We start from the raw sequence: 20,967 nt of genomic DNA, 5'->3' as shown, positions 1-20,967 counted from the left end.
GGCTTGGGAAGAAAACACCCAGCGAAGAGGGTGTGTTTAGGATTCCATCTAAGTACCCGTGCAGGTACAGAGTGAAGGGGGTCGGTGGAGATGGCGCTGACCACCCACCCACTGGTATTTATTTTATTTTATTTTTGTTTTGTTTTGAAATAGGGGTTCATCATGTAGCCTTGATTGACCTAGAACTCACAGTGTAGACCAGGCTGGCCTGGAACTAAGAGATCCACCTGCCTCTGCCTCCTTATTGCTGGGATTAAAGGCATGTGCCACCACTCCCAACTAGAGTTCCATTTCTTGAGACTAAGGAATTAACCCTAAACATGGAAGACATTGTGTGCACAGGGTTATCTGTGGGAAATCTGGCACAGTACAGGCTGGGGTGGGGTGAGCAATGAGAAGTTCTGTTGGAGAAATCTGGCCAAGAAATTATCCATATCCATGGGTTCTGTCTCTGGATTCAGCCAACTTTGAAGCAAAATATTAAGAACAAAAAGGAGCTGGGCCGTGGTGGCGCACGCCTTTAATCCCAGCACTCGGGAGGTAGAGGCAGGTAGATCTCTGTGAGTTTGAGGCCAGCCTGGTCTACAGAGTGAGTTCCAGGAAAGGCGCAAAGCTACACAGAGAAACCCTGTCTCAAAAAAAAAAAAAAAAAAAAAAAAGAAAGAAAGAAAAGAAAGAAAGAACAAAAAGGAATTATGTCTATGCTGAGCTCATACAGACTGTTTTCTTGTCATAATTCCCTAAAGACTATGGATGAACAGCTATCTACATAGATAGCATTTATACTGTAAGCAACCTGAGTGGTTTAAAGTATATGGGAGAATACACACACACACACACACACACACACACACACACACGCACACACGCACACACGCACACACGCACACACACACACACACTCTGTGTCATCTTATATAAGGGACTTGAGCATCTTGGGATTTAGGTATTCTTTTTTTTTTTTACCGGAGCTAAGGACCGAACCCAGGGCCTTGCGTTTGCTAGGCAAGTGCTCTACCACTGAGCTAAATCCCCAACCCTGGATTTAGGTATTCTTAGAGGGTCCTGAAATGAGTCTCCTGCGGATCTTGAAGGGCCACTGTACCCAGGAAGACCCCGAGATCCAAGTAGAAATCCTCCCTAGTGTGTGCTGCTAAATATCTTTAAAGCAGGAAACATATTTATATAGGAATAGATAAACGCATTTATTTGTAAATTCAGTCTAAACTTACTGTGTTACGATTTTAAAGGAAAAATACACAAAACAAAAGAACCAACCCAACGCCAGAAAAGAGAAAGAAATGCTTTACAATAGAGGCTAATAGACATAGCTCTTAGCCTCACAGGCTGGCCTTTATGGACCAAGAAGGTATGACCATCCTGTGATGGCATAGGCAGAGAATGTGTGTGTACACAAGGCTAAGTTTGCCCGTCCTGAGAGGGTCCTCTTCAGGCAACTTGGAAGCTTTTTAGGGAAGTCATTTCTCATCCTTGCCTTCCTCCTTTAAGGGCAGGGCCAAAAATACAAGCGCTGCCCTTGCCTTGGGGTGAGGACATTACTGGCGGGCCGAGAAGGCTCTAAGTCACCAGTGGATGTGAGCAGCAGAGACCACAGGTTCATTGACCGTGCTGAGACTATCTGGGAAGGGGATCCCTATAGGGCTTTCAGGACTTAGCCATAGTAACTAGAGAGGTGCTGAGATTCAAAAGTACCTATGAGGTGCTCCCCCCGTTATTCCATAGAGCATAGATGGCTGGCTGTGTTTCCTACTGTTGGAAAGTGGATGTCTGGCCTCATGCATCCCTACATATTCCTGCATAACCTTCATAGACAGCTAGTCTAAATGCCCTGGAAATGCTCCCTGGAGGGCAGTGGTCTTCCCAGTCTCTTCCCAGTGTTGGATGTTCTTGCTGCACGTCCACTCTCTTACACTGTAGAGCAGTGTACAGTGAGCACTTCCATGGGAAATGTCCAGACCAGACACACTTTGCCTGGCTCTTGCTCATCCCCGTCTCCCGCCTCCCTCACCCCAACCCCAGGCAAAGAAGCCATGCTGCGGCAGAAGGATTACGAGACAGCCACCTTGTCAGAGATCAAGGCTCTGCTCAAGAAACACGAGGCCTTTGAGAGTGACCTGGCTGCCCACCAGGACCGCGTGGAGCAGATCGCCGCCATCGCACAGGAGCTCAAGTAGGCCCCCTTTGACCTCTTTCCCCTCTGGTGCCCCAGGGTGAGGCTGAGGTCTGCTTTCTCCGCTGTTATAGATGACGGTGGGAAGTAAGGGGGTAGATAGACGAAGGTGCTTGGTGAGGGGAAAGAGTTGTGCCCATGTGGTCAAGGAAGCAATCCAGAAGGCAAGGACTCTTCCTGGTGGGAGAGAGCCTGATCCATTCCATTCTTGTGCAAACATTTGGTCATCACCTGTTACCAGGATAGGAGCAAGGGGTGCTCAAGCCCTGTTTTATTTGACTTTACCTTTTAATTTTTTTTTAAAGGTTTATTTATTTATTATGTATACAGAAGAGGGTGCCAGATCACATTACAGATGGTTGTGAGCCACCATGTGGTTGCTGGGAATTGAACTCAGGACCTCTGGAAGAGCAGTCAGTGCTCCTAACCTCTGAGCCATCTCTTCAGCCCCTAATATTTTTTTTTTCTTTTAGATTAACTTAAAAGTAATGGGGTTTGTTACAACATTTTTGTACTGTTTCCTTTTGTTTTCTAAATTGTGTGTGTGTGGGAGAGAGTGTGTGTGTACACACACGCATATGCATGCCATGGTGTGTACGTGGTGATCAGGGGACAACGTAAAGGAGTTGGTTCTTCCTCTCCTTTTACTGTGAGCTCCAGGAATTGAACTTAGGTCTTCAGGCTTGCACAAGTGTCTTCACCCCCTGGACCATCTTGCTAGCCCAGATTTTGGTTTTTTTTTTTGTTTTGTTTTGTTTTGTTTTTTGTTTTGTTTTGTTTTGTTTTGTCTTCTCTTGAGACAGGATTCAGATTGTAGCCCAGACTGGCCTAGAACTCGGTGTGTGCCTCAGGTTAGCCTCAAACTTGCGGCAGTCCTCCTGTCTCAGCCTCCCAGGAGAATGCTAAGATTAGAGGCGTGAGCCACCATGCCCAGCTGCCAAGCCTTAGTCCTTGACTCTGAGCTTTGTCCTTGGGCCCCAGCCACTTCCTGTCATTGGTCATTAGAGTCACCACCAACTCTGTTTGTAGCAGGGACTGTTGGAGAGGAGCAGCCCCCTTGGGTCTCCTGATCCCAGTTTCCAAAGAGGCAGGAATGGGAGGGATGCTGGGAGGTGTGCCGAAGGGAGCACCCCCCACCCCCCCCCCCACCCCCCACCCCCACCCCAGCTCCCCCAGCACTGCTAGTGCTCCTAACATCCCTGGGAGCAAGAATGACAGGCTCCCTGCCCACCTCCCTCGACCTGTGTTGCTCATCACTTGACCCCTGTCTCTTCCCACTCTACAGTGAGCTGGACTATTATGACTCACCCAGTGTCAACGCTCGTTGCCAAAAGATCTGTGACCAGTGGGACAATCTCGGGGCCCTCACCCAGAAGCGGAGAGAAGCGTTAGAGGTGAGGACCCTGCAGTGCCATGTGTCTCTTCCTCCTCTTCCTCCTTGGTTCTCTGCTTTTTAAGTGTCCATGACTCCCTGGACCATCCCCATCTCTGGCCTAATGGGAAGACTCCCTTTGACCGAGAATGTATGAACTCGGCCTTGACGGAGATCCTGCTCCTGTCCCAGCGACCTTGTTAGTCCAGCTCCAGCCTTTGGAGGGTTGTCCTGTTCTGTAAAACAGACCCTCTTGGGACCAGGGCAAGTGATTCCAGTGTGAGGTGATCTGTCAGTTGACAGCCAAGACCCAGAGCCGCTCAGCAACTGGTTCTTCCTGCCTCATCTGGTCCAGTGCTTCTAGACAAAGATGCGGGGGAGTGGGGGGCACTGGCCTTTGAGGGTCACTCTGCTAAACATTCCACCCCCCTTGATACTTCCAGAGAACAGAGAAGCTGCTGGAGACCATTGACCAGCTCTACTTGGAGTATGCTAAGCGGGCAGCACCCTTCAACAACTGGATGGAGGGAGCCATGGAGGACCTTCAAGACACCTTCATTGTACATACCATTGAGGAGATCCAGGTGGGCATTCCAGAGAGGCTGGTCCTCTTTAGGATAAACTGAAGACCAATATCCCAAGGGTTTCATAAATTGAAAGTGTTAGCATTTAAGGTTGTGTGTGTGTGTGTGTGTGTGTGTGTGTGTGTGTGTGTGAAGACTGTTCTATTTTTATGTTGTTTATATGGGTGTTTTGTCTGCATGTATGTATGTGTACCACTTAGATATAGTGCCCAGATGCCCCTGGAACTGGAGTTACAGATGGTTGTTGGCAGTTCTATGTATGCTGGGAATGGAACCCCAGTCCTTTGCAAGAGCAGCAAGTGCTTTTAACTGCGAAGTCACCTCCCCAGCCTCCTACCCCCTTTTAAAGATAGGGTCTCACTATATACTCCTGGCTAGTCTGGAACTCACTATGTAGACCAGGCTGTCCTCAAACTCACAGAAATCTGCCTGCCTCTGCCTCCTAAGTGCTGGGATCAAAGGAGTGAGCCCCCACTCCCAGCCTAACACTGGAATTATAATAACAAGGTAATATATGCACATAGAATAACATTCTAGGGGCTGGAGAGATGGCTCAGAGGTTAAGAGCACTGGCTGCTCTTCCAGAGGTACTGAGTTCAATTCCCAGCAACCCCATGGTGGCTCACAACCATCTATAATGAGATCCAGTGCCCTCTTCTGGCATGCAGGCAGAACACTTTGTACATAATTAATAAATAAATAAACAAACAAACAAATAAATAAATAAATGACATTCTAAAGATAAAGAGGTGCTATGACAAGGTTCCCTCCCATAGCCCTTTCTAGCCCCCTGCTCCCTTTTTTAGAGGTAAGTAGTAACTTCAGTATGATCTTTGTATATATAAACAAATGTGTGGGGGGGGGTAGGGGGTTGTGGTCTGTTTGTTTCTCAAGACAGGGTTTCTCTGTGTAACAGCCCTGGCTGCCCTAAAATTTGCTCTGTAGACCAGGCTGGCCTCAAACTCAAGAAATCCACCTGCCTCTGCCTCCCGAGTGCTGGGATTAAAGGCATGTGCTACCACCACCTGGCAGACATGTATTTATTTATGTGTTCTTTGTACACACAAAAATGTAGACTTTATTATATACCCGATCCCAAATCTTGACTTTAACATTAATCGTGGGGCTCCCATTGCTTCCCATCTTAGATCAGAGCGTTTGCAGGGGCTAGGGATGTAGCTCAGTTGGTAGGGTGCCTGTCTAGCTAGCACCCTTGAAGCCCTGGGTTCAGTTCCCACCTCTGCATAAAATGGAGTGTGTTTGATGCATGTCTTTAACCACAGCACTCCCAAGGTAGAGGAAGAAAAAAGGGTTTTGCAGGAAGCTGAAGGAGCTAGTATTGAAAGAGGATACAGCCGGCGGTGGTGGCGTACGCCTTTAATCCCAGCACTAGGGAGGCAGAGGCAGGCGGATCTCTGTGAGTTCGAGGCCAGCCTGGTCTACAGAGGGAGATCCAGGGAAGACGCAAAGCTACACAGAGAAACCATGTCTCGAAAAACTGAAAGGAAGGAAGGGAAGGGAAGGGAAGGGAAGGGAAGGGAAGGAAGGAAGGAAGGAAGGAAGGAAGGAAGGAAGGAAGGAAGGAAGGAAGAAGATACCTGGGGAGCGGGGCTTGCCCCACCCAGATCACCAATCTGGTGGTAGGGTGTTGAACACCCCAGAATGGTGGCTGCTAACTATACCAGCCCTCAGGATGCAGCTGTAGCTTTGCCTTCCTCTAGTCACCCTGCCTTGCTGGTTCTCTGCCATCAGAACTTGGTTTGGTGTCTCCGTGTTTTCATTAGGTGTAGGCCTTGGCCTTCAGGGCCCTTCCACTTTTTGTCTGGGACCTCTTGGCTCCCTTTGCTTAATCTTGTCTGAGGAGAGCACTGACTAATCCTGCCATTGTCTATCCAGGGACTGACCACAGCCCACGAGCAGTTCAAGGCCACCCTCCCGGATGCCGACAAGGAGCGCCTGGCCATCCTGGGCATCCACAATGAAGTGTCCAAGATTGTCCAGACCTATCATGTCAACATGGCAGGCACCAACCCCTATACAACCATCACGCCTCAGGAGATCAATGGCAAATGGGACCATGTGAGTTGAAGGGCTAATGGACATAGGCCAAGCCATTATACATTTTGGGAGGGGGGGTAGTGTGGGGGTGAGGTTCGAGACAGGGTTTCTCTGTGTAGTTTTTGGTGCCTGTCCTGGCTCTCGCTCTGTAGACCAGGCTGGCCTTGAACTCACAGAGATCCACCTGCCTCTGCCTCCCCAGTGCTGGGATTAAAGGCATGTGCCACCACTGCCTGGCTAGTATCCATTTCTTAAGGGCAGGATTTTTATCTGTATCTCACTGGTTTTCATTAGTGAATGAATTTCTGGTCCATGCTGACACCTTCACTCTTACTGCATTCCGACTTGCCCTTTTCCCCCACGGGGGCCCCCTGTTTCCTCACCTGGGAGTATGGAGATGTGCGGCTGGCCTACCTACAGAGTCCCATGGTTATTCCCACCCCAGGTACGGCAACTGGTGCCCCGGAGGGACCAGGCCCTAACAGAGGAGCATGCCCGCCAGCAGCACAATGAGAGGCTACGCAAGCAGTTTGGGGCCCAAGCCAATGTCATTGGTCCCTGGATCCAGACCAAGATGGAGGTGAGTCTTATCATGGGAAGCAGGCTGGGAATGTCGTGCCTCTTCCTAGTACCATTCCAGCCAGCCAAGTCACCTGGTTACCAGGAAGAACCATGGAGGACTGAGGTCTGAGCTCATGATTGTTCAGTGGCAGGGGATGCCAGTGGTTTGATCCCTGTGTCTTACTGGGGCAAAGTAGGACACTACTAACGAACTACCTATGAAAGTTCCACAGGAAGAACAACTGAATGCCTGGGTCAGCTCAGTCCCTCTGGGTTGCCTTGTCTCCATTACCGCTCCCCCAGGCAGTGGGCTGATCCATTTTAGAAAGAGAGCCGAGCCTCTTATAACAAGTATAGAGTAATATTTTGTGGGATGTGTGTGATGAGAGATCACTGAGCATCTTGAGCAGAGAGTCCATGCCAAGTTTATGTGGGTGTGCATACACACATGCACTTATGTACATGCACCCCCAAGACTCTACTTGTAAATACTCAGTAAATATTAACAGGACTGAATGAACACAAACTGCTTTCACTGAGAACCACTTACATGAGTCGGCGGCTGGCGGAAGTGTACATTAGACCTGGCTCATGGAGTTGGGTGGCTCCGAAGGGCTTGGCCAGCCGTCCTAGAGGAGAAAGAGTAGGAACGAAAATAGCTGTATGGGGGCTGGAGAGATGGCTCAGAGGTTAAGAGCACGGACTGCTCTTCCAGAGGTCCTGAGTTCAATTCCCAGCAACCACATGGTGGCTCACAGCCATCTGTAATGAGATCTGGCGCCCTCTTCTGGTCATACATGCTGTATACATAATAAATAAATAAATCTAAAGAAAAAAAAAGGCTGTGGAAGAGGCACACCAGGTGAACTGAGAAATATGAGGGGTTCTGGCTCAACGGGAGATAGCTGGGAGATGGTTGGGAACAAGGTTCTGGAAGGCATTTAAATAGCAAACAAAGGAATGAGCACTCAGGTCGGCCATTGGCCCTGCATTCCAATCCTTTCCTTAGGCTACGGTGGACGATATTTCACCCAGTGCCAAGGCTTACTATAGAACTGTAGGATGCAGCTTCCTTACCAAGCAATGTCCACGCTAAATAACTTTTTGTGTTCAATGTTGCCAGTTCTAGCCTCTCTAGGGCTGGGATGCTAACAGAGGTGACCATGAGGAACTGGTCCCTGCCACTTAAGTACAGAGTGGGCTGGTCTGACGTTATCCCCTTCCTGGTGCACAGGAGATTGGGAGGATCTCCATTGAGATGCACGGCACCCTGGAGGACCAGCTCAGCCACCTGCGGCAGTACGAAAAGAGCATTGTCAACTATAAGCCAAAGATTGACCTGCTGGAGTGCGACCATCAGCTCATCCAGGAGGCGCTTATCTTCGACAATAAGCACACCAACTACACCATGGAGGTAAATAGGCTGGGTCCTGCTTCTCTGAGAGGAACTTGTTGCAGGTGTACACATCTGGTCCCTAGTTCCAGAATTCAATTCATTTGTTCAAGGGTGGAACTTAATGAATCTCAATTTTTTTTTTAAGATTTATTTTGTTTATTATATAAACAGTGTTCTTTCTGCAAGTTTGCCTGTATGCCAGAAGAGGGAATCAGATCTCATTATAGATGGTTGTGAGCCACCATGTGGGTGCTGGGAATTGAACTCAGGACCTCTGGAAGAGCAGCCACTGCTCTTAACCTCTGAGCCATCTCTCTAGCCCCTGAATCTCAATTTTTAACAAGCACTTCCCAGTGATTTTGATGCTAGTGGGCTCAAGGCTGGCTTAGGTACCTGCTTTCTAAATGATGTTAGCTCTTTGTCCCTTCATGGTAGGATGTGCCTTGTTAAGCTGTTTCCTCATTGTTCAGATATCATAGAGTGTGCTTACACTGTCTGGAGTGTTACTTACTATGTGATCACTGAGACCACCATGATGTATTTGGCTTGTCTTTGACCAGAAGGCCATTATGTGGTGCCAGTTATCTTGGTTTTTGTGGGGTAGGACCTGCTGGGAGGGGATCGCTCTGTTTTTTGTTCTTCAGTTTTTCCCACCACAAAATCTACCTTCCTTCACTGACAAAGTTCGTTGGCAAATCTGGCTCTTGTTGCTCTTCCTGCACCTTTTAGGCCCTCTGTCCTGGTAGAGTGTGCTCTGTTTCCTCCCGCTGATCATACTGTGACTCCAGATAGATGGTCAAGCTAGCAGTTTTGGCCTTTAACAACAATATATTTATTTCATCTTATGGATATGGGCATTTTGCCTGAGTATGTGTGTGCCTGTCTGTGCACCATGTGTGTGCCTGGTGCCCAAGGAGGCCAGAGATGATATATTCTTTTTGTTGTTGTTGTTGTTGTTGTTGTTTTTGTTTTTTGTTTTTCGAGACAGGGTTTCTCTGTGTAGCTTTGCGCCTTTCCTGGAACTCGCTTTGTAAACCAGGCTGGCCTTGAACTCACAGAGATCCACCTGCCTCTGCCTCCCGAGTGCTGGGATTACAGGCGTGCGCCACCACCGCCCGGCTGATATATTCTCTGGAACTAGAGTTAGAGATGGTTGTGAGCCACCATATGGGGGCTGGCACTCAAACCTGGGTCCTCTAGAAGAACAACAAATGTTCTTAACCACTGAGCCATCTCTCTAGCCCCTCCTTTGGGCCATTTTTGAGTTGGGAAGAGGAATAATCAGACAGCCCGGGCCTGGTGTCCCTTTCTGACGAGCTCGTCACTTGCTCCTAGCACATCCGTGTGGGCTGGGAGCAGCTGCTCACCACCATTGCCAGGACCATCAATGAAGTGGAGAACCAGATCTTGACCCGGGATGCCAAAGGCATCAGCCAGGAGCAGATGAATGAGTTCCGGGCCTCCTTCAACCACTTTGACCGGGTGAGAGCCCTACTCCTTGCTCACCTAGAGTGGCCCCCAACCCCCGACCCAGAGCCCTGGAGGGCACTGCCCAGGGCATGAGCCTGGTCCTTGGGTAGGTGAGGAGGAGAGAGAGGGAGGAACTGATAACAGCCTGCCCTGTAAGCTTTCACGGCATTCCTAAAGACAGTGCTACTGTGGGTGAGAGAGGATCTTTCATCCTTGTTGCTCTCCTGTGAGAAACCAACCTTTGGGAATGAGGCTGTCGGAGCCACGAGTAAAGCCCTGTGCCTATGGCTGTAGGGACTGTCCTCTGCCTTGGGACAAAGCAGTGAAAAGTGACTGCCCAGACTGAGGCTACCTTTGGGACCTGCAACAGGGGACATTGGAGCCTACTGCCATGGTTTCTCATGCTAGCTTCAGGACAGGCTGCATTGTCAGTGGCCTGCACATTCCCGGTGCCCTGAGCTTGGGGACAGCCACAAGGGAGGCGAGGCATGAGGTCAGGTGCTGTCCACCACCCTGCCTGCTTCACTGCCCTCCAGGTACCTGGCGAGGTGGGGGGCGGGGTAGGGTTCTGGGAGACATCAGGTAACCCGGGGCACTTCTGGGAGCTTCTCACCCTTGTGGCTCATCATGTTCCCCCTCCGGCCCTGCTTCCCCAAGCAGGACCTTGTGTGCCAGGGACAGGGCCCCCTCTGGAACCTTGTCCGTGTGTCTAACTGTGTGCACTTTTATTTCCCTCTCCCCCCCCCCCACCCCTTACCCTCCACCCTCTCCACCCGCATGCCTTTGTCCCTGTGTCTCCCCACACACACCACCTCCCACCCTGGGGCATGGCCCACCCCCACCCCCCACCCTACCCCCTCACGGCCTCCTCTTCCCTGGCACCGCATGGCTCGCTGCCTGGCGCACCACGGCCCCAGGATCACTCCGGCACGCTGGGTCCTGAAGAGTTCAAAGCCTGCCTCATCAGCTTGGGTTATGATATTGGCAACGACCCCCAGGTACTTGCCTCCTGCATGGAGCACGCTCAAGGGTGGCCTCTGGGGCGAGAAATAACGCATTTCTCCTTTTTCTCTTCTCTCTCTGTCTGACTCTCCCTGTCCCCCTTCCTGTGGGCTGTGGGGCTCGTCCTCTCCTGCTATCCCTGCCTGTCCCCCATCTGGCTCCTCTTGACTTCTGTCCTCTGCCCGCGGTTACCTCTCCTGGGAACCTGCCTGGGTCTCCGCCTCTTCTCCCTCATCACGTCTCATCTGTGGACTGGACTACTGCATTTCTTTGCTCTGACCTCCTTCGACATGTCCTCTCCTCCATTCTTCGGCTCTTCCGAATCTTCACCATAAACTCCGCCCTTCCTTTCTGCTGTCTTCCTGGCCCCTGGCTGGCCCTTCCCTCCTCCCACCTGTCTGTCTGTCCTGTGTCTTGGTGCCACTGCCCCACAGAAGAAGACGGGCATGATGGACACAGATGATTTCCGCGCCTGCCTTATCTCCATGGGTTACAACATGGTAACGTAAACCCCATCCTCTACCTGCCAGGCTTTCTGTTGCCCTGGCTAGGAGGCAGCCACCTAACCGGAGAAGCTAAGTCTTAGTGATGGTGGAACTGAGGCCCTTAGGTTAGCACGGCCCTCCCCAGGGGAGCTCCTTGTCCCCATCCTTGGGGAAGATGGCACCCGAAAACCAGATGACCCATGGGGCCAGGGTGTGGATGAGAGGCTTGGCCCTCTTGTCTTGGTCTCTGCACTAGCTCATCTTATGGTACTTACTGTGGAGAAAAGGCTTTTCATTCCCATGGTGGACACCAACTGTGGGCGGCCAACCCCAAGGCATATAGGAATGGTAACTCTGCGATGTCTTATGTGAGACGTGGAGGTATATATTTTCTGCCCTGAAAACAGCTCCCATCCCGGCCAGCCACCACTCAGTGGTTGGCCCAGGCCTCTCTCTAATGTGTCCCCACTTCATCCAGCTTTCTGAGCAGGACAGGACACTTAGCTGGATAGACAGGTGATTCTGCCTATTGAGACAAATACAAAATCCATGTGATGTCCAGCAAGGTTAAGGGCTTGGCCAGATGTGTACTCAGTAAGTCCCCCTTGGCCATCAACAGCTTGTGGTCTCAGCTGAAGTGAAGGAACCCCTACGTAGTAGTTGTAAGAGTTAAATAAAGTGATGACGAGTACTGTGCACTTGACTGGCGCCTAGGAAATACAGATTGATGGGGAAGCAGCACGTTCTTGAGCCAGACTGCCTGAATTCTAACCCTAGCTTCCTACGTATTCGTTGTGTGACTTTGGGCAAGTCACTTAGCCTGTCTTGGCCTCAGACTTCCATACAGTGGAAATACTATGATTTTATTTAGTTGTGGTGATGACAAAATGAATTATAACATATAAAACATTTAGAACGAATAGTAGCTGGCAGTAGTGCATGCTATATAGGTATTAGCCTTGCTAATGTTATTGTCATTATAATCAGTGCCACCATTATTTCCTGTAAAGGGAACTCAGGGATCTGTAGCGGGTGGGAAGTCCTGAGTCTCCAACTATTAAGTCACTATCACACCCTTGAGGTAACCCAAGCCAGATCAGAGGGCTGTTGTGCCCTCCATAGGCTACTCAGGGCTCGAGGTCTACCTGAGATGCTCCAGTAGGCCATTAGCTGACAGGTGTGGGTTGGCTGTTTCCTCCAGGGAGAGGCAGAATTTGCCCGCATCATGAGCATTGTAGACCCCAACCGCTTGGGGGTAGTGACGTTCCAGGCCTTCATCGACTTCATGTCCCGAGAGACAGCTGATACCGACACAGCAGATCAGGTCATGGCTTCCTTCAAGATCCTGGCAGGAGATAAGGTGGGTCTCTCATGGCTCAGGCACTGTCTCTTGACTCTGGTCTGTTGGGCACATGGCTAGGATATGAGCACCTCGGTCATTCCTCCTAGGGTCCCATGGGTCCTCATTGCTATGCCTCTCCGCCCGATCTGTAATGCCTTGGGCTCAGCTAAGTTGTTGGGACATGGTATTGGCTTAGGAGAGCCATCGCAAGGGACCCTATAAGTCACCAAAAACCACTGTGTCGAATGGAGGAGGCAGGTGCTTCGGAATGTGGAGTTGGAGGAGTCAGACCACCTTGTAGGACCCAGAAGCTATCTAGTCGAAATGACTAATTTTGTAGAGGAAGAAAACAATCCAGAAAGGGGAAGTGGTCTCCTGACTTTTGGGGTGAAGAGAGGGCAGTCCCACTCTTCCTCACACTGGGGCCCCAGGGACTCACAGTTGTAGGAATTGGAGCTGTGAAGTCTTTGGTAAGTCCTAGGGCAGTGGTTCTCAACCTTCCTAATGCTGCTATGACCCTTTAATTCAGCTCCCCATGTTGTGATGACCCCCAACCATAAAGTTATTTGTGTTGCCACTTCATAACTGAAATTTTGCTGCTGTTAATATATCATAATGTAAATATCTGATATGCAGAATCCCTAGTATGCGACATCTCTGAAAGGGTCCTTCAAGCCCACAGGGTTCACGACACATGGGTTGAGAGCTGTCATCCTAGATCCTTCAACTCCTATGTCTGTATGAAGGTGTCAGATCCAGTGGAACTGGAGTTACAGACAGCTGTGAGCTGCCATGTGGGTGCTGGGAATTGAACTTGTGTCCTCCGGAAGAACAGCCAGTGCTCCTAACCACTAAGCCATCTCTCCAGTCCCCCCTTCAACTCCTATAAACAGCAGTTTCCAAGTTGATTTATCAGGTGGGGAAGGAAAGGAAATTCAGAGGCCCAGGCTGGGAGTTGGCTGGGGTGTGTGGCAAGGCCCACACTTGGCAGACCGGTTAAGAGAGCTGTCTGTAGCTGTGATTCCTAAACTGGACATTGATTTTACTCTGTGGGACACTCCTTTAGTTTTGATACTGGCGGAGGTCTTTAAAGTGCCAGGTGAGTGGCTGTGGAGGGCTCCTAGGAAGTTACATTCTGCTGGAGAACCTTTGAAACCGAGCCAGCACATGGCTACTATAAACCAGTAGGCGGAATGAGAAGAATCTGGGTGGAATTAGTTTGGAAAGAAGTGGATACTAAAATGGAAAACATGAAGTTTTAAAAAATTATATACATATGATATGTAATATATATAATATGCACTTAAATATATATGTGCATACACACAGATGTCTGTGTTACATGTATGCATGTATGTGTTATACGGATCAAGGAGACCTAGGAGGGAGAAAACAGGTACCTAACATTGGTGGCAAGTTTGCGACCTAGGAATCGCGCGGCAGTGCCGCGCGTTGCTTTCTGGCCGCGCGTTGCTTTCTGGCCGCGGCCACGCTGTGCGACCCTGACTGCGCTTTCTCTGCAGAATTACATCACGGTGGACGAGCTGCGCCGTGAGCTGCCACCTGACCAGGCCGAATACTGCATCGCGAGAATGGCCCCCTACGCAGGCCCCGACTCTGTGCCCGGTGCTCTAGACTACATGTCCTTCTCCACCGCGCTGTACGGCGAGAGTGACCTCTAACCCGCCCCCCCCCCCCCCCTCCCACCTTGGCCCTCCCTCTGCGCGTGCGCCCCGCCCGCTGCTCCTCCTCCTCCTCCTCCTCCTCCGCCCCGCCGCTGCCCAGTCCGCCTGTCCGGGTTTGGTTTCAGCTCAGCCACCAGGGGACTAGCTGCAACCCGGGCGGCACCAAGCCTCCCTGCCCGCGAAGTGACAGTTTACAAAATTATTTTCTGCAGAAAAGGAAAAAAAAAAAAAGTTACATTAAAAAAAAAAAAAGTTTAAAAAAAAAACTACATATTTTATTATAGAAAAAAAGTATTTTTTTCTCCACCAGTCTTAAATGGAAAAGAAAAATTAACTATTTGCACCGCAATGTTTTTGTTGTGACATAGGAAAATAACCAAGCACAAAGTTATATTCCATTCTTTTTACTGACTTTTTCCCCCCTCTACCTGTTCCGTCTTCTGAATTCATTTCTCTAATCTCATGTCCACCTGGGGAGTGGGGGTAGGTGGGTACTCTTGTCAAAGGCACAGTGGTGCATGTGTGTTTGCTAGCTCACTTGTCCATGAGAATATTTTATGATATTAAAGAAAATCTTTTGAAATGGCTGCTTTTCAAAGAAGATAATTCATGGCTTCTCATTTTTAAGTCTCCTCAAAAGTGTGGCTGTCCTGTTTTATGAATGCAGACTTTAAAAAATTTTTTGAATATTGCCTATTAAAGATAGGGCAGACTTGGAGATTATGATGTTGCTTGGCACAGACTGTATTAAAACTACACTCCCGTGACATCATTTCCGTTTTGCTCCTTTTACCGGCTTCCAGAAGGGAGGGTGGGGTGTGTCGAGAGTGGTGTGGTATACCTGTACCCACCCACCTCTAGATTGTGAGTCTGGTATGTCAATCTTAATTACTTTGGAAAGGGAAAGATGGTTCCCTCAATGTACTGGAAGTTGAAAGGTCATGAATGCATAATGGCGAACTCCACTGTTATTGGTTCTCTGCAGCATCTGTGGCTTCTGCATGTCCCCCAGCCATTTTGTTTTTGCTACAGGGGACAGTTTGAATTGTGTCAGGGTTATATTCCCATTTTCATACTCTAAATGTCACATAGAAGGCTGGAGCTATAGCTTGGTGGCAGGGTCTGTGATGAGCATATGCTAGTCCCTGAACTCAATCCCTAGAATCCCAAAATGTACCACAGATAACAGCTGTTGAGCCTCACAGGGAGCTCATACACACACACACACACACACACACACACTCACTCACATACACACACACACACACACACACACACACACACACACACACATATCTAAGACTATATGATGGTAAGCTCCAGCTTATCATCTAAGTTGGGGGAATCTATGTTGTCAGAAGCCCTATCCCCTTTCTCCTTACCCATCTCTTCCCCTGAGGCTTCTACTCAAAGTACAGAGCAGTGAAAAGGATCATGGTTAAGATAATTTAGTAAGTAAAGCTATGTAGATGTGTTTGGGAGTTAGGCCTGGAATCAGTTTTAAAATCCATAGCTGTGCCTCCTAAAAATAGTGAGCCAGCACTCTGCCATTCCCTCATCTATTAAGTGGTGCTGTTATAAGTGGCAGAGAGCGGAGACTAGTATGTATGCGTGTTGGCTGTGGTCGATCTAATTTTCGACTTAAGGAGTCCGTTGAGTTGGAAGTATCACTTAAAAGTAAGCCAGTGGGTGCAGTGAGATGGCCAAGTGGGTAAAGGCCCCTGCTGCCGAGCCTGAAGACCTGAGTTCGATCCCTGGACCCACATGATGGAGAGAATCAACTCTCAAAAGTTGTCCTCTGACACATGGATGTGGGTACATGTACTTGCCTGAGTAAATAAATGTAAGTTTTGTTTTGTTTTAAACAGGACGATCCTGAACATGGTGTGTCCCCTCAGTTAAGGGGACTAAATCCAAGTCAAAACTTCCTGGGCTGAGCTAGAGAAGTCTATTGTAGGGATCGGTTCAGGGGCATTCTTGTGCACTCAGCCTGGGTTTGCCATTGAATGGTATACTCAGTGAGTGTATCTGTGTAGAGAAAGCCATAGAATTCGCTGGTCCTGGTTTCAAAATCTTGAGGGCAGCTTTACTGGTTCTTAGCTATTTATATGCAAATTAGCTAACGATAGGTTTAGGTGTTCAGAGGAAGAAATCATTCCAGCTGAAAGTTTTTCAGACCCAGGATACACAAATTTTGATGCTCTAGTTTCCAAAGGGGTGGTTAATCTGTGTCCTTAGCAGTTTTTTTTTTTGTTTGTTTGTTTGTTTGTTTTGTTTTGTCTTTTGTTTTTTTGAGCATTTGTTTACTGGGGGATGGGGGTCATGCATGTACCACAGTGAGTATGAGAAGGTCACAGGATGACAGAGTTGATTTCTTTCCTTCTATCATGTGGGTTCCAGGGATCAAACTCAGATTACCAAGCTTGGTGGCAAGCCCCTCATAAGTGCTTATTGTTAATAGTCACGTAAGTCATTTGAACAAAAGTGGGCCCTCCAAATGACACCATGAATTAATTTTGAGTCTGTTGAGGATACAAATTTTAAACCTAGGTCCACCACTGAGTTCATTTCTCCAGCCCTTAAAATGGGCTTTTAGGGTCCCTTTTATACATCTTGTGCTATTTAAATCATTTGTTCACTTTAAAAGATCTCATCCCTCTCCCATAACAACCCCGTTGGCGAACTTCATTAAACTTCTTTGAACACTTTAAACCATGGTTCTCCCTTCCCGAGATACCGAACTTCAGACTCTGGTGTGTTCACAGTAAGCGGTGACATCCTGGCTCCACACAGAACAACGGAGATTGTTATAAATGTAATGGATCAAGTCCCGTGAGCGGTCTAGTGTTGTTTTACTAACTGAATTCCTTACACTTCCAAAATTAAAGTCACTTCCCTCTCTTGGTTCCATATTTTAGACTAAAAACCACATGATGCATGCCAGCCCCTTTCACTTGTTCGGGAACTTTAGCCCAGTTTGTCGTGGCTGGGACAAGTGAAACACCTCGAAGCTTCAACTGCTGCGCCTGCTTACCCACCCACCCCCACCTCCACCCCCTGTTTTTTTAGATTCAAAGTCTTGGACACTTGTTACCGATTTTGAGTCTGTTGTATGTCACATGACTTGGGGCTTTGTAAACTGGCACACATGATATCTCTCTTCTGGCGCAACTGCACTCAAGGTCATTCAAGGTGAACTCTGTCTCTTAATAGATGCTGTCTGCTCTGGCACCAGGTAGTCCAGCCCTGGCCTCTCATCTGACCTGTATCATTTGCCCATGGCCATCTTTTGTATTTTATCCATGCCCATTTGGGGTCACTACGCCAGCTTACTCTAAATGCCTGGTGGACGGAATTCCCTGCTGTCACCTGGCTGACAGCTAGCTCCCTTTAGCATCTCTTTCCTGCCTACATGGGTGGCACATTTTAATGTTACATCTTTATCCATTCCACCTCTCTGGAGACTGTTGACAGCCCCCCGTGAGGCCAGTCTGAAAATGGCACCTTTCTGACTCCCCACACCTTAGCAAACCCTAATGACGACTGTTCTGAGCACCCAGCCTGACTCAGTGCTGTGAATGTTGCTAGACAGTCTCTAAGCTTTCCTGTGCACACAAACTCGGCGCCCGAAGAATGCAGTCACTTGGCTAAGTACCAAGTGTGTTGGCCAGCTCTCTATCACTGGGGTGAGATACACAGAGTAATCGCTTTAGAAGAGAGAGATTGGACCCTCATTGGCTTTCATTCCGAACCCACTTGGTCCTGTTGCCTCTGGGCCTGTAGCTAAGCAGCACATCATGGTGGGGAGGCACATCTGCTTGCTGCAGCCAGGCAACAGAGACTTCCTTCTACAAAGCCCCGTTTCCTGAGAGTCCCGTAATTCCTCACAGTGCCCCAGGCTATACCAGGGCTGTCAGTAATACTCGGCCTTTGGGGGACATTTCTGGTCTGAACCATAGCACCAGGATGGAAAGTGGCAGCACTTTGGGGGTCGAAAAGGCATTGGGGATGGCCAATTCTGCCCTTTGTTGCACCCACACGTGAGAAGGCTACTGTCTAAAATGTCTCATATGAACGCAACTGTGTCGACACAAGGGGACCCTTTGTCAATAACATGGACGCTATAGCTAGCCAGCTCAAAGATACAGCTCAAAGTAGGAGCTAGAAGGTAGACTCCAGGCTGGACCAGCCACAGGATCTGGAAAGCCCATGGCAACTGAGGTCCTGCTTTCTCTTGGCCTGTCCCATCTTGTGGGTATCCCTTGTGGCCCCAGTTTCTGTGTTCCTGACTCCCTGGGAGACAGAGGCCCACCCCACAGTGTCCAGGGTCTATGCAGAAGCTGGTGCCAATCCCAGATTTCCAGAACATGCTTGGCCTGTTTAAACGCCCATCAGTAATGAAGCTGGGGACTGTTGCTCATGGGTGAGGTAGAGTGTCATCCTCTTGGCCACCCTCGAAGGGGACCTTGTCAGAGCTCTTTCAGTTCATAGGTTTCCCATTTTTGGCAGCCCTGAAATTGAGTCTCACCAAATGCCTTCGGTAAGTCCACGCAGCACTGCCAAAGCTGCAAGGTGGCCACCCAGAAAGATTAGGGTCCCAGACAGCCTGGTGACTGTCACATACAGCCGTTCTTGAGAAGAAGGTGTGTGAGCAACAAGTGCTTCAAGACCTATAAGGTTGGGCTCTGAGCTTGATGAGAGGGTAACACAATTAGCTTATAAAAGTACTGAAGTAGGTCAGCAAAATCAGCCCTGCTGATGAGCATCGCATGTATGTGGGTGAATACATGAATAAATAGGAAAGTATTGTGTTGCAGTTTAGCTGACTACATTTTATTTTTGTCTCCTGAGACAGGGTCTCATGTGACCCAGACTACCTGGCCTTGAATTTGCTAACAGCTTGAGGGAGTTGCTTCTGACTTCTACAGGAGATTTCCCTCATAAATAAAAAATGAAATTTTAAAAAATGAATAAAAAAACCCCTAATACCAATTTTAAGAAAGATCTATAATTCTAGCATGTAGGAGGCAGAGGCAGCCTGGTCTCCAAAGACCAGCCTGGTCTACACAGCCAGTTCCAGGCTAGCCAGAGCTGCAGACTGAGACCCAGACTGAGTATTTAAAAACAACAACAAATTAACAAGATATCCACAATGGCGGTATAGAACAGTGGTTCTCAACCTTCCTAATGGTGTAATTGTGCTACTGTTATGAATTGTAATATAAGTATCTGATATGCAGGCTGTCTGATAATGTGACCCCTGTGAAAAGGTCATTCAACCCCAAGGGGTTGTGACCTGTGGGTTGAGAACCACCAGTGTAGATATTCTTTTTTAACAAATTTACTTCCTTTTATGTGTGAGTGAGTGAGTGTGTGTGTGTGTGTGTGTGTGTGTGTCCCTGGACCTGGAGTTGCAGGTAGTCGGGAGCCACCATGTGGTTGCTGGGAAGTGCCCCAGCTCTTCTGCCAGAGCAGCAAATGTTCTTAACTGCTGAGCCATCTCTCCAGCCCCTAGAACATTTTTTTAAACCACAAATTACTTTCAACAATTTATTAAACACTTTGCTTTTCTGAGAGAGTCTCCTGCAGCACAGGCTCTCCTCAAATTTACTCTGAGGGTGGTCTTGATCTCCTGATCCTCCTGCCTCTGTTTCCCAAATGCTAGGGTTACAGCATATGCTACCACACCAGCCTTAATATACACTTTCTCATTATCCCTTCCTGGCAACTTTCATGTCCAATCATGCCGTCCTAATTAGAAGTCCCCTTGAGTCCTACTTTTCCAACAACGTGAGAGGTTTTCAAGCTAATATGTGGGGGGAGCTGACTTCTGAAAGTTTTTTGTTGTTGTGTTTTTGTTTTTGTTTTTGTTTTTGTTTTTGTTTTTGCCGGAGCTGAGGACCGAACCCAGGGCCTTGTGCTTGCTAGGCAAGCGCTCTACCACTGAGCTAAATCCCCAACCCCCTGAGAGTAATTTTAAAAGACAGTTTGTGATAGATGTGGTAGCACACACTTGTAATTCCACTACTCAGGAGGCAGAAACAGGAGGATTGCCAGTTCAAGGCCAGCCTGGGCTACATAGCAAGAGATCATTTCAAAAGCCCAATTCCTAACCCGCTCACTGAAGGCTTGGGAAGACTTATAAATGGAATATATATATATGGCTTATGTAGGAAACCAGTAAGGCGGCACATGCTGGTAGTCCCAGTTACTCAGAGGCTGAGATGGGAGGGTCATGAGTTCAAGACATGACAAATGACACTGGCAGAGCCCCAGCTCAGGTAACAGGTGGCATAGAGGAGCCCCCAGGCTCGGCTTAGCTCTGTGAAAAGGCTGCCGCCGCGTCACTGGTTTTTACCTGAGAGGAAAGGGTTGGATGCCAACCTCTTATTTATTCATTTTTATTTTATTGGTGTTTTGCCTGCATGTATGTCTGTGTGAGGGTGTTGGATCCTGGAGTTAGAGACAGTTGGGAACTGCCATATGGTTGCTGGGGATTGAACCCTGGTCCTCTGGAAGAGCAGCCAGAGCTCTTAACCTCTGAGCCAGCCCCTGGATACCAACTTCTGTGGAAGGAACAGTGCAAAGATGTCTCAGCTCGTGCAAAACTCAGACAGTCTGCATCTCAAATCCCAGAGGGGACAGGGGACAAAGCAGGCAATGGCTCATCCCTCTAGAGACCTAAGTGACTAAGTGAGCGTGCCCAGCTGATCACAACTTATTTGGGTGGTCCTGTCTTGGTCAACACACTCCCTGGTGATTTGGACTCATGAAACCCACCATCGTGATAAAGCCAGTACGGCAAATGAGAGAATTAGGAC

At 48.8% G+C, this 20,967-nt stretch overlaps 1 protein-coding gene across 3 annotated transcripts in view; it reads left to right on the top strand.

The window, feature by feature from the left end:
- Window positions 1-14,913, top strand: part of Actn1 (actinin alpha 1) — a 99,457-nt gene extending 84,544 nt beyond the window's left edge. Inside the window, exons 12-22 of one of the 3 annotated variants that reach the window (XM_036206157.1) lie at window positions 2,041-2,191; window positions 3,477-3,585; window positions 4,007-4,147; window positions 6,044-6,226; window positions 6,651-6,785; window positions 8,001-8,180; window positions 9,498-9,644; window positions 10,550-10,630; window positions 11,069-11,134; window positions 12,321-12,479; window positions 13,985-14,913. In XM_036206157.1, coding sequence (XP_036062050.1) covers window positions 2,041-2,191; window positions 3,477-3,585; window positions 4,007-4,147; window positions 6,044-6,226; window positions 6,651-6,785; window positions 8,001-8,180; window positions 9,498-9,644; window positions 10,550-10,630; window positions 11,069-11,134; window positions 12,321-12,479; window positions 13,985-14,143 — 1,511 coding nt within the window. In that variant the 3' untranslated portion in view covers window positions 14,144-14,913. The remainder of the gene's footprint in view (window positions 1-2,040; window positions 2,192-3,476; window positions 3,586-4,006; window positions 4,148-6,043; window positions 6,227-6,650; window positions 6,786-8,000; window positions 8,181-9,497; window positions 9,645-10,549; window positions 10,631-11,068; window positions 11,135-12,320; window positions 12,480-13,984) is intronic. The other 2 variants (XM_036206160.1, XM_036206159.1) reach the window with 2 other exon arrangements.
- The last annotated feature ends 6,054 nt before the right edge of the window (window positions 14,914-20,967 follow it).

The sequence above is a fragment of the Onychomys torridus genome, chromosome 14, assembly GCF_903995425.1.
Source record: "Onychomys torridus chromosome 14, mOncTor1.1, whole genome shotgun sequence".
In the NCBI taxonomy this organism is placed as follows: Eukaryota; Metazoa; Chordata; class Mammalia; order Rodentia; family Cricetidae; genus Onychomys; species Onychomys torridus.
Note: the sequence above shows the minus strand (reverse complement) of the source record. Positions and strands in the feature narration are given on the sequence as shown.